At 37.2% G+C, this 13,612-nt stretch overlaps 1 protein-coding gene across 1 annotated transcript in view; it reads left to right on the top strand.

Moving 5' to 3' along the window:
- Positions 1 to 13,612, top strand: part of LOC107086382 — a 35,552-nt gene that overhangs the window by 7,429 nt on the left and 14,511 nt on the right. The window contains exons 9-25 of the mRNA XM_015377276.1: positions 260 to 448; positions 555 to 729; positions 2,774 to 2,913; positions 4,516 to 4,692; positions 5,629 to 5,759; positions 5,851 to 6,008; positions 6,228 to 6,455; positions 7,762 to 8,100; positions 8,178 to 8,326; positions 8,681 to 8,924; positions 11,324 to 11,494; positions 11,613 to 11,770; positions 11,900 to 12,037; positions 12,629 to 12,770; positions 12,870 to 13,021; positions 13,159 to 13,284; positions 13,423 to 13,609. Of these exons, the coding sequence (XP_015232762.1) occupies positions 260 to 448; positions 555 to 729; positions 2,774 to 2,913; positions 4,516 to 4,692; positions 5,629 to 5,759; positions 5,851 to 6,008; positions 6,228 to 6,455; positions 7,762 to 8,100; positions 8,178 to 8,326; positions 8,681 to 8,924; positions 11,324 to 11,494; positions 11,613 to 11,770; positions 11,900 to 12,037; positions 12,629 to 12,770; positions 12,870 to 13,021; positions 13,159 to 13,284; positions 13,423 to 13,609 (3,004 nt within the window). The remainder of the gene's footprint in view (positions 1 to 259; positions 449 to 554; positions 730 to 2,773; positions 2,914 to 4,515; positions 4,693 to 5,628; positions 5,760 to 5,850; positions 6,009 to 6,227; positions 6,456 to 7,761; positions 8,101 to 8,177; positions 8,327 to 8,680; positions 8,925 to 11,323; positions 11,495 to 11,612; positions 11,771 to 11,899; positions 12,038 to 12,628; positions 12,771 to 12,869; positions 13,022 to 13,158; positions 13,285 to 13,422; positions 13,610 to 13,612) is intronic.

Raw genomic sequence — 13,612 nt, 5'->3', positions numbered from 1 at the left:
CCCCACACTTTGGGAACCACTGAACTAAGTCATAATTCCATCCTTATATCGTGAAGCTATTACTACCATGTTTTGCTTTGGAGAGGAGGAATTCATGGTTGCCATGTATTTGGCTTTTTATCTAATGATAGAGAAAATACGTGTATAAAACTGATACAGATATTTAAAGAAGCACATGAGAAACATTTTTGTCTCATTTGAGAGGAAAAAATATAGAAATGGTCAAGTGTAAATAACTGGAGATTCAAATTCCTTTCAGTATGTGCGAGTGATGCCTTCAGGGGGCCAATGTTATGAGCCAGGGCCCTTCTTCCCAGCCATCCCGAGACATTTGACCCAAATGGGAATAAGCAGAAGACGTGACCTATTACTTCGACCAGACTGGTTGGTGACGTTTGGGCTGCTTTTTGGAGCTGTGGTCATTCTCTGTTTATGTGTTGCACTGCTGGTTAGTTTCCTTTTAAGCACAAATTGCATTTACAGATGTTTACAAAAATAAAAAACAAATTTAAAAATGCTTTTGTGTGTGTATGTGTGTGTGTGTGTGTGAGTAGATTATATTCAAGGAGTATGGGTGGCCAGAAAAGGAGCCAGTCAAAGCAAGGTATCGGTCGTTGCAGTTGTCCTACCAAATGGATGACTATGCATCAAAAGGCTCAAGGATTTACACAATAAGGAAGACCAATCGAAATCAACAAGCCCAACAAATGAAAGACTCCATCCAACCAGGTAGGATATTTGGAGCTTTAATCCATGCATTAAAAACAGCCAATCTGTTTCCAAACTTATAGTCAAATGTTATGTGCACCATGTAGACAAACATACATGCACTTTGAAGACCCCAGTGGCTTTTTACCCAACACTGATATTGATCTTAGGGTGGTGCATCCATCTAACCAGTTACTGTTGACGTCATAAAGTTGATAGCACGTGCCGAATGACTAACAGAGAAAGAAAAACAGTTCAAGTGACCCATCAAAGGGCTCTTTTTCAGTTTATTCATCTTCAGCTTCTGAGAAGAACCTGACAGATCTTAACTTTAGAGTAAATGTTTCAATACAGGTGTGTACATAAGGAATGGCATTTAATGTTCTATTTGTCTAATGGCAAAAGTATTTATATTCTTTTTAATTTTTAACATTGATTAACATTGCGACTAGATTTTCAATTCATTTTATTTCTGAGCTAGCATCAGTCAGACTAAGGGACACTAGATGCAGGTCCATGATGAAGATGTGGCAATGTTTACAGCAGGATTAAGTTATGATATAATTACACTCAACAAAAATATGAACTTAATACTTTTGGATTTGCTCCCATTTTTTATGAGCTGACTTCAAAGATCTAAAACTTTTTCCACATGCAAAATATAACCATTTCCCTAAAATATTGTTCACAAACCAGTTTAAATCTATGCATCTATGGAAATGCCCCACTATACCTGAAGGAACTGCTCACCCCTCTCACTACAACACGATCCCGCCGCTCAAAACACTGGAACCACCTCCTCCTCCCAAATACTAAGCTAAGCATCATGGGCGATCGTGCCTTCTGCACTGCCGCTCCTCAGACCTGGAATGCCCACCCTGATCATCTGAGGGAACCACAGACTATTCAGACTTTTAAAAAGGATGAAAAACATTTCTTTTTAGCAGGACGTATGACTTTTAACATTTTACAATTATGCTATTGATTTTATTCATAAGTGTTTTAAAGCGATGTTTAGTTTTACATTTTGATTTTACCCTTCTATTATGATTTTATCTGTAGCACTTTGAGATTTTTTTTTTTTAAGTAAAGTGCATTACAAATAAAATTTGTTATTATTATTATTATTATTATTAAATCTGTGATAGTGAGCACTTCTCCTTTGCTGAGAGAGTTGATCAGGTTGTTAATTCTGGGCTGTGGAATGTTGGTCGACTCCTTTTCATTGGCTGTGCGAAGGTACTGGATATTGGCAGGAACCCGTACACGCTGTCATATTAAGAGCATCCCAAACATGTTCAATGGGTGATGTGTCTGGTGAGTATGCCTGATCAACTCTATGCAAAGGATGTGTTGCACTGTGTGAGGCAAATGGTGATCACACCAGATACTGACTGGTTTGAGGGAATGTTTGAGGGAAATTGTGATATTGTGTATGTAGAAAACGTAGGTTTAGATCTTGGAGTTGATCTCATAAAAAACAGGAGCAAAACCAAAAGTGTTTCATTTATATTTTTGTTGAGTGTATTTTGGATGAAAAACATTTTAAACTTTGCTACAAGAGCTGTAGGGGATCCAAAAAACACACAGATGAGGCCATTTAAATATTTTTGATGGGGAGAGAAACCGTAAATTCATCCTCTTCAAAGCATAACATGATAGTGATAGCTTCATGATATAAGTATGCAATTTTTTAGCTAGGTGAAGGATGTTGTCAGAGTTGATAGGAAGGAATTTAACTAAATATAGGGACAACACTGGAACATTTTCTTCTTTCAACACTGGGACATTTTCTTCCACAAAAAAACAGCTGCCATTGTCGCCTTATGGTCCTGATAATAAAGATTTTACCTGTTAAGGTCAAACAACAGGTGGGCGTGAGGCAGTGCTTCTATGGCCCACCGGGAGGAGATAAAGCCTCTGGTGGTGAAAACTGGTGAAATCATTTCCAGACTACTGTTTATGTTCTTTTAAGTAATCTTAAGGAGATTCAAATACATGTTATTTGCTTTTCATCTCTCTTTCTCCTTCTTCTCTATCTCCCTGTTGTCTTTGTGTAAAGCAGCCTGTCTGGATGTTTTAAATGAGTTCTGGGATTATGAACACCAGGTGGATTTGGAGGCTTTCAATAGCAACACCTTCTATAGCCTGCTGCTCAAACAAAGCTTGTCTGTCACTAAAAGGCTGGGGCAGCTCACGACTGAGGTAAAATTTGACTGTAGAGCAGATTAAACAAGAACATTTGATCTGATGTAGTGATTCCTCCTTAATTCCTTCACACACACTTAGGCAGGTGGTTTCTGTGAAGCAAAACTGTCGAGAAGTAAGAAACAAATCATCTTTTGCCAAGGAAAGGGCTGTAGTTTTTTTTTTGCTGCTATACTGAATAGTGTTCAGCCATCCCTCCCCTACCCATTGCTGTGGATTGCTCTTCAAATGTTTAAGAAAAAAAACCCAGGGAGTCATTATGCAGATACTTCATTTTGTAAGTTAAAAGTTGCAGCCTGGCTCCTTGAGCCTGTGTGGGTCAGCTATATTTGTCTATGTTTAAAAACAATATAGCCATAGGCTGCCATATTAAATGAGCTACAAATGGAGCTCTGCAGGGAAAATTCAAGATAAATAAAAATAGTGTGTAGATTGTAAATTGGACAGAATGACAATATCGACAATTCTTTAAAAATGTAAGTAGAACTTATCAACTTAATTGTGTATTTTTATTTTTTACGTCCATTACATTGAAGTAATTCACACATTAATAAGTCTTACTCATTCTGGGTCCATTTTGATCTAATTTAAAGGTATAGTGGAGGAGTTTTGAGAATTTTTGAAAAGACCTCTCCCCCTCTCCCCTTTTAAAAAAAATGCACATGCACAGCCCTGTACTCGCTCCAGAGAGGGAACGCCTATTAAACACGTGCGAAAGCATGCAGGAGCCCATTTCTCCTCGTGTTTGCATCGCTCATACAAGCTTACCTACCAACAAAAAGATTGGCGATTTTCCACTATGTCAGATTCATTTTCAGTAAGTGAAAATGGGGACGAGCAGGTAGGACGACCTTACGTAAACATATTAAAAGAAAATCCAGATTTGACCATAATAGTTCAGGGCAAAGAGGGAAAAGATCATGTAAAGAATTGCATTTGGCTTGTTTTGCTTATATCAATGTTTTTAAAGTGTGCTAATAAGTAACAGAACACTAAAAAACTAGTCAAGAAGATTTTATTTTGCTCATCCATATGTTAAATATGTAAATTTTAGCAGCTAGGTATTTCATTCTTGTTTTTTTAAATGTAGGAGTTAACTTAAGAGAAAAAAAAATTAAACATTTAAATCTTTAGTAATCTTAAGTTTAAATCGTATTAATTCAGATTTAAACTTTAAGCAAAATTCTAAAAAAGCATATTTTTATATTCACTTCCAGATCCTGGATTTGATTGCCTAAAAGCCCTGATCCAATTTGGTTACATACTTCTCTTTCCCCGTTTTCTATAGCTCTTCACATTTCACAGACAATGTTTAGGTCTATTGAAACAGGTTGAGTATCATATGTGAAAAACTATTTTCATCACACCACCTGTCTTTGTAGTTTATCCTTCCTGTTGTAGCTGGATGCAATTTAGAGAACAGATTGGTGTTACAGCCCCGTAAAAGTGAAGTTATAAAGATGTAAGAAGAGACGGTTTCTTACAAACGCTTATTTCTCCTGAGGATTAAAAATGCTTGCTATAGCTGTATGATAGCAGGATCAGATAACAACATTTTTATGAGGGTTTTGTTTCTGATGTGAAGTTGTGTTTGTCCAGGTAAAGGAGATGTGTCAGGGAGTCCTTGGGAAATTACAGCTGCTCCACCCAGGCATGATCGCTGAAGACAGGGTGGGGGAAGGTTACGAGAGGATGAGGAAAGAGGTGGAGAAAGAAGTTGGGAGACGGAAATCTTTGGCTTCCCATCTACAAACTTTGCTCGAAAATCAGCTAGAGGTATTTTATATGATCTCCTGAGTTTAAGTCCACAAGTAATAACAGATGCAAAAGTGGTAAAGATCATTTTATTCAAATGAGGATTTTGTGTGTACAACTGAATGTTGACATGGAGAGTTTAGGATGGATTTATTTTGTGCATCTCAAAGGCAGCTGCAAGTCTACTTGTATAACACATGTTGGTGCAGAGACTTTGCAAAGTGCTTTACATGAATTATACAGTAAAGTCAAAGGAAAATAAAAGCAAGTAAAGAAAAAAAAAAGATAAAAAACTTAAAAAATGATACCTCAGTTTACATTTAATAGTTAAAGGCAGTTCTAAACAAATGGGTTTTTGACTTTGACTTGGGGGAAGTCAGGCTTTCAGGCCTTTTACAGTCTTCTGAGAGTTTGTAGCAGAAAAGTGGAGCATAGAAAGGTTATAACTTATTGTAATGTTATTATGGTGTTTTCAAAAATGACATACTCCGATCCTAGAAATGGGCAATTGAATAGGATAATTTTGAAAAACTCTACATATTAAAATAAGTATACTTTTAAAGTATACATTTAAAACCACAGATTACGTACAATATATATATATATATATATATAAAATACTTAGACAACAGTTATGTGGGAATAACATCAAAAATCTTATTCAAGATGTGTGAAACTAAGCTACAATTTAAAATCATAGGCCATGTTTATCAGACAGACCAATCCTTAAGTTTGTTGTATTAAACTAAATTACAAATTTTTAGGGTTAGGGTTAGGTTATTGTAAATAGTTAAAATTAATGAAGAACAATTGTATCTTTATAACAATGCATTTCCTTTAATATTTTATTATACAGCAGAACCCCCCCCCCCACAAGAGCCAAGTTTAGTAGCAAGAAAACTTAAATAAAATATTTGCTGAAGAGTAGAACTGAATTAGATGTAATTGATTTCTTAGATTCTGAGGCGAGAACAGCAGGCCAAGCAGCGGGTCTACAGTATGTTCTCATCTTGGCTCAGGGAGTGCACCAGACTGCTGTCCAAGAATTTCAGCAATAACCAGTCATCCTGTGAGCTACAAGAGCAAATGTAAAGATCTGTCAACTTTTTATGAGTATTATTAAAATGGCAAAAAAAGAAGATCCACAATATGTTTTTTTTTTTTTTGATTAAAATTAAGTTTTACAGATAAGCTTATGTCACTTGTGGATGAAATGGGGGAGCTGCTGACAACAGAGTGCCACCGTCAGGGAGCATGGGGGCTGTTGGGTGAAGGTACAGGAGCCAAGCTGCTCTGCCCAGACACAGGGACTGTCCTGACCAAAGACGACATCTTTGGTGAGTCTATTAAGAATTTTCTGTGTGGCGCTAGAACACTGGACCTCTTGAATTTTAGAGAAACAGCCCCACCTGCTGCTAAATAGCTGTGCTGCAACAGACAAGATGAAAGCCTAAATGTGATCACAGCTGCAAAACTACAAGGCTTCCACATAAAAGAAAAATCCAAGTTAAAAAAATGTGTCAAACTTCAGAATATATCCCACCTGTCTCCTCTAGGTCCTGACGGGTCTTTGCGTGTCCCTGCTGCAGTTCACTGCGATCCGGTCACCGGGCTCATAAGGCCAAACACTCACAGCCACATGTTGCTGAGCAGCGGCCACACCATGGCAGTGCCCCCTGATTATTTCATCCACCCACAGACTGGCAGAGTTTTACCCATCGTTGGCAACGTGGCCTATGACCCTGTCAGTTCTACGTTAGTCTTCACTACTGACCTTTGTACAGGTAACAGTAGAGGCTCTTTCTATGCCATAATGACTGCTGTGAAAACATAAGAAGCCAGAATAAAGAAAGGGAGAAACCTAAACTGTTAACATACTGTAAATAAATCTATTGCATTAAATCACTTTTCAAAGTTTCCTAAAGACAATACAAAGTAATAAACATTTAGCTGTACTTTTGTAAGAAAAGGGCAACAAGTTATTACTGTCTAACAATAAATCAGACTAAAATTGTCATGTTTAATATTAGGAAAATTGAGCAAAATTATTTCTTTGGATTAATGGCAAATTAAGAGATAATTGTAAGAGATAATGTAAGAGATAATTGTTTTAGATTTCTTTTGTTTGAAAACTACTGAACCTTTTAAAATTCTAGAGGTAACATACATCCCTCAGTATTTGGCGCAGTATTTTGTAGAATGTAATTTTAAACTGTATGATTTAATTAAAATACATTTTTGTTTGTTTAATTAGTTTGGAGAAATTCCACCTTAAGAGATAGATATAACTGAGTCAGATTTGTAGGCCACTGTCCCCACACTCACATCCCTACAGACCTTTACAGAAATTGTCACATTATTGTCCTTAAACTCCTTTTTTAAAGATAATTTTTAATCTCTAGAAGCTTTCTTTTATAGTAGGCAAACAGGAAATTGCAGTACAAAGATTACAGTAGAGATAGCACCTTTTTCATCAATGGTGAATCAATGGTGGCTCTTCCATATTTTACAAAGACATAGTAATCCTGGTGACTATGAACATCTTACCTCGAAGAGAATAATAAAAAGGCTTTACAAAACTGTCTCCTTGTTCTGAGATTTAGCAAGTACTGCAAATATTGGCAATCCAACTGATATAAAACAGGAAAAGTTCAATCTGATTTGATAATCAGAAAAAATATGAAGTTGTTTAGAACAATCTGGTTTCCACTTTATGTCCACAGCTGAATTTTAGATATTTAAAAACATAATATAGAAACATTATTTTATCTGGGAAACTGGCTTACGGTCCCCTTCAAAACTATCCTCCAATCTTATGTTAACATATTTTATTAGGATGGTTAGAGGTCGACTGATATAAGAGTAATGCATGATAAGGAAGTGGAAGGAAAGTGACTTTTTTTTTTTTTTTTTACCTTTTAAAAATAAAATCTGTAAATTGTGGATTACATTTGTGTTTATCTCCTGTCAGTCTTGTATCTATAGATAAAATCCCAGACACTAATTGGCTTCAGGATGGACATAATAGATCAACATCAATAAAGTCCACTCCTAATGTTTCTCCTTGCTTCCTGCAATCCTTTGTATCAGGTGAGACCAGAAAGTTGGACAGTCCCCTCCTTCCTTTTCTCCCTTATCCAATCTCCTGCCACTCCGAACAGCCATTGCCTTGCATTCATCTCAAAGGCCTAAAACCTGGACAGAGGCTGCAGCTGGGAATGCCCATGGCCGATCCAGACACAGGTGTCCCAGTTCCTACCTTGGCAGTAACTATCCACCCACAGACTGGATTAGTTTACCCACTGGGAGGGCTACATAAGTGCCCACTTTCTCGCCTGTTGCAACCAATACAAGTAGGGTATCCCATGCTGGACTCAAGGACAGGGAACATGGTGCTCACTGTTGGGATCAGTTTAGATGTTGTAACAGGTAAATATTACTGGATTGTTTCCATTACTTAAACAGCACATCATTCGCTTTTTTAATTTGTTCTGCTTTCCCTGCAGGACACATACAGCCAGTAGGTGGGGCACTACTCTGTGAGGTCTTCACTGAACCTTTAAGTGGACAAATGGTGAGAGTTGGAGGAGCCACCATCCGAGCCGGACAGTTGGTACCTCATGCAGGAGGATACCAAACCTTACTAGACAGCAAGGTACTAGATTATCTATATGGAATCATAATTAAAATCAGTCTTATTGGCCAATATTTATCACAAAAAGAGGTATGAATTAGGCCTCAAGCACACAGGTTTTAGTATAATCATATCAACTTTGGAGGGAAAAAGGAATAAAGCATTAAACACACAGAGTAAAGAAATAAGCAAATGTTTGACTTGTACCTTAATATAAGAACATAACTGCCAAGAGGTGTTTGTTTTTCCTTATCCTTTTCATTTTTTATGAAAAATACTAAGTAAATGGTACAATGACAAATGAACCAAAGACATACAACACTATATATCTGGATTTAAAAAAATAAAAATGACAGAAGGATTTCTTTGGCTCAGGTTCTGCTCGAGATGTTTAAAACAGTGGATCTCCTGAAGCCACTAACTGATGAATGGAGCTCTGATCCAAATGGACAAGAAACTAACAAGAATATAGGTGCTCGATTAGATGATCTCCTAACTGCAAGCAAGGATCTTGAGCAGGCCTGGGGGAGGAGTCTGTACTGTGGGCTGCAGGTTTGGACCAGGTTTGAGATGCTGCTTGATTGGGCTCAGGGTCTCCAGCAGGATGGTGGGACACTTGGTAAGAACTAATAATAATAAAAAAATGAAATAAAACCAACAATAAAAACATGGCTGATAAGATTATTTAAATAAAAACACTATATATCACTGTACCAATAGATAAGATGATTGGCACAGTCATGGCTCAGAGGCTAATACAGAGTGCAAGACCCATGTACACTTCTGTCAGGGGTTTGATTCCCAGCCCATCGACCTTAGCCTGTCTTCTTTCTGCCAACTTGAAAAAAATAATAATAAAAGGCCAACACTGCCGCAATAAAACAATGATGATCTGTGGGTAAGGACTGGAGTTCCTGTTTATTTAATGGTAGGATCATTTTCAAACCTCAAACTCAATCAGCTTTGGTTTACCAAAGGTCAGATACAAATCATTTAATTTTATCCAATGACCTTTGATTGCATGAATGATCTCTCTGTTATTGGATTTTTTTTCACAAATTATCAAGAAATGTAAGACTTCTGTCTGCATTGCAAACCACAAAACAAAGTATCAGAAAATAATGTTTTTTTCAACATATATATCCCTATAGGTTTAATTCTTTTTCCATCGAGCTCATTACTAGATACTTATTATGCCAGGTGCTTCATGGTACTGCAGAAAAACCTCACAAAGTCGCCTAATTGAGTTTATTCCAGTACTTATTATTCCTTTTGGCCTTTTAAAACTTTGAAAAACTTCCAGAACCTGTCTCAATGAAAGTAGAGCACACACTTTATCTGCCATGTTTATTTTGACCTGAGACAGAGCTGGCTACTGAGCAGCGTGCGTACAGTCGAAGACACAAGCGCCTTTATTTTTCAAGTCTGACATTTAAAAGAGTCAGATTCCTAGGAGAGACCCACATCTCCTAACCCAGAGACTTTTTACTTGACCTTTACATATCACAGACAGCTACCCTTTACAAAAATAAACTTGACCAGTTCGTCTCATCTTAGCTTAGATAAATAGCTGCACAAACCTAACTGTCTCTTTTACACTATTATGTTTATTTATGTAGTTATGCCAGCCTAAATTCGACAAGCAGTCATCTGTTATTTTGTTGGTTTAGCCTAACCCCAAATGATTCACCACTTTTACTTTTTCTTTTCTAGCTTTATTAATAGTTAAAACGATGTTGTAATTACAACTGTGACCTGGGGAATAAAAGAGAGCTATATGGACAGATTTGTTATTAAAATCTGCTTTTTTCTTTCTTTATTAGTCCCTTTTTCCCCTCTTTTTTTTCTTTATTAGTCTTAAAATCCAATGGGAGATCATTCAACTAGACTGAGCAAAGTTATTTTACTTGTGAGCAAAACATGGACTAAAACTGGGACTAAATCAGGTGGCTAAACTGAGCAAACAAGGATCAAAGCTTACCAAAAAAAGCACTAGATGTAGAGAAAACAAACTATTTGATGTTATCCTACACTCAGTCTCTACAGTGATAATTTAAGCTAGGTGCTGTATATTTTATTCATATTTACTCAAGTGCTTTGCTTCAAATCTTCATTAATTTACAAAGTGAGTGATCTTAGTTCAGATAACACAAGATAAATTCAAATGGCATACCTCTCAATAAATGCTAAGATCTGCTTTATAAGGTTGATGAAAACTTATGTAAGGTCAATAAGTTAGTGAGTTTTAGAAGACCACTACCCCTGACTGTAGAGGCAGTGTGGTCATAGAAGGTTTACTTAATGATCTTCTTAAGCATTAAATAATTTTCTCCCTCGAGATTTACTGGGAAGGTTAACATGTCCACAAGGGAGACTGAGACTTAGATGACTCATTCTGGGACAATCTCCAGGCTTATTTATCATAGAAAACATAAACAGCCCCTCAAGTTTTTTCTGGGTTTCCCTCGGGTGTCTTACCACAGGGAACCTCCAAGAAACGTGTCCAGAAAGTATTCCTGATTAGATTAGAGAACCTCAGCTGCATTAACCTGATGCAGTAGAGCAGGAGCTTGATTACTGCATTGACCTGTGTATCATGACCAAATGGAAGGGCTACTATAGAGACTGAGCAGTAAATTCAGAGCTTTGCTATTTAGCCCAGCATTTCTTGCCTCTGCATATTGCATTGCTGCAGAAATAGACTCAAACCCAACTATCAATATAATGGCCCATTAATACTGAACTAGACTTCAAGATACTATTAAAACTGACTCTCGACTTGAATGGAGCAGCCTTAAACCTGGAGTAATGGATTTTCAGCTTCAGATATCCGTTTCTTTTTGTTTAAGACTATTTATTAACATTATATTTTATCTGATTTATCACATTTCACTCTGTCAATTCATTTTAAGTGAAAAGAACAAAAATTAAAAAAGGAAAATATTTCCTTAAAGACTTTTTTCTCAAGTAAATCCAAATAATTAATATATCTGTTACCTGTTAATATATCTATATCAGGTGAAATGCCACTGCCAGATTCAAATATGTGTCTGCCAGCTCTCTTGGGAATGGAATATCCTGACCCTCTGGGATCTGGTCTAAGTGTTCCTGTGCTCGGCTGCCAGAGGGATCCTTTCTCAGGGAAAATGATTCCTTTGGCAGGAACCATGGAAGACCCTAAAGGAAAAGGTATGTTGATAACAGTAGAAAATCTAGACATCATCTACATTTGATTTAGCTTTTAGATTAATGCAAGATGATCCATGTTTTTTTTTCTGTGACTCATGCATCCATTTGCACCTTACAGGCCTGGTGGCAATCCGTTATGGAGCCCAGGCTGTGGATCCCTTGACTGGACTGTTGGCCCCAGTAGTTGGAGCGAAGCTGGATGTGTCCAGGAAAATCATTGTGCCTGTCACATCTTCATTCTGGCTGATGATGGCAGAGCAAACAGATGGTGTACAGGTAGGGAGATAAATCCTTGTACAAATTTAGTAAATAATGTCATACAGATTATGTTTAACATAGGATTAAAGCCCATGATTGAATCTAATAGGATCTTGCTTCCTTAACTCTTTTTCTATTCTGCGCCAGGTGGAGGCACTGCAGAAAGAAATGTGTGTGAGAAAGATATACTGGGAGCAGCAAAGGCAGCGTGAGGAGGATATCCTCATCGATCTGGATTCGGCTTTATTCCAGCATCTCTTTAGAGTTACAGATTCAAATTCACAGGTCCTGGGGAGGTTGCTTATCCTCCTTATGAAAAGCATTTTTGTGCTAAAGCTTTTCAATATGTGGACATAAAAAACAGCGTAAAATACATATATATATATTTGATAGTGTAAAGATTAAGGTTACTTGAATACCTGTAGATAGATCCGTCTCGCAGTGGTTTAAAACATTCCTACATTCATATAAACATCTTAACACAACCACAACTATTTAAATATGTAAATAACTGGTTGCAGGCTTCCAAAATCGGACCAGAGCAAGACAGAAGAGGAAAGCAAGGCTTAAAAATAGAATAAATATGCCAGATAAAACATATTTAAAGACCAAAAACCCCCAAATAACATAGACTCAGTAAAATCTATTAAATAAACTGAAAGTGACAGTATCAGTTTTGTTTGTTCAGTTATGTAAAATCGCCTAGTTGAGGCTGTTTTTTTTTTTTAATGTCTTACATTTAGGGGCTAAAAATTAGGTAAAACTTATAGATCTGGAAAGTGAGCAGAAATCCCAGTAAGCTTATCATTGTTTTTCTGTGATGCACTGGTTAGTAAGGATTTGTGCCTTAATAACACTCAGTGTACATTCCTATAGGACCAGTGGTCAGGGAAGCATCTCAAAGAGGCAGCCACCGAGCTGCAGGACATTGCCCAAACTGAAGTCCAAAGGAGAGCGGCCCAGCGCTCATTCTTGGCTCTGGTCCTTCCCTCACATGTTCTACACATTCTTACATGTGGTAAAGCTAATTGCAAGCTGGAAAATGAAGCTAAATGACAATTTTAAGTGTTTGCATAGCAGCTTTAAAAGGTATATATATATTCATCTGTAATTGTAGGTGATGAAGAGGAATGGGACCAGCAGTGTGCATGGTACTCAGTGGTCATTTCTGCCCTTGATAAGCTGGATGTGTGCATGGAACACCTGCAACAAGACATTGAGAAATGGTCGTCTCAGCCAGAAGAGTGGTCAGCAAACCTCAATGTGATGGTACAAATAACTGCTTGTTTCTGACATCACAGCTGTTTTTGATTACCTTAAATAAAACATGCTTTGGCAAATCCAGATGTGTTCTTAACAGCATTGCCATTAACTATACTACTGATATAAAATCATGGGGTTTTCAGGATAGAGAGCTGAGAAAGAGAGAAACATGGGAGCAGTGTTGTTCCATTCAGACTGAGGTGGATTCTGCTCTCACTTTGCTCCATTTTATCAGACATGTCTCCCAGCTGCGTGCCAATACTGTGCAGGTAAAAACATTTTACGGTTTACCATATCTTTATATTTATATTAAGAAAGTATTTTGACCCTCTGATAAACTGTCAAGCTGAGATCCAACTTCCATTATTAACTCCCGTAACCTTAACATTTTCTGTTATCATGTTTAGGGAGTACTCTGTGGACACTTTTGGTTCAAGAACTACGGCTTGGTCCAAGGCAGTGAATATAAGCCAAGCATTACAATAATGGCTCTGCTCCAACAGAGGGCAGTGCTCCTGCTTGAAAGACTGAGTATAATCTTAGAAGAAAAACCAACTAGCCGTTCAACCAACATCTTCAACCTGCAAAGCTCTGGTA

The sequence above is a fragment of the Cyprinodon variegatus genome, unplaced genomic scaffold (genome assembly GCF_000732505.1).
Source record: "Cyprinodon variegatus isolate N-32 unplaced genomic scaffold, C_variegatus-1.0 Scaffold150, whole genome shotgun sequence".
NCBI classification, from domain to species: domain Eukaryota; kingdom Metazoa; phylum Chordata; class Actinopteri; order Cyprinodontiformes; family Cyprinodontidae; genus Cyprinodon; species Cyprinodon variegatus.
The sequence above is the reverse complement of the archived record's forward strand: the minus strand, read 5'-3'. Positions and strand labels throughout refer to the sequence as shown.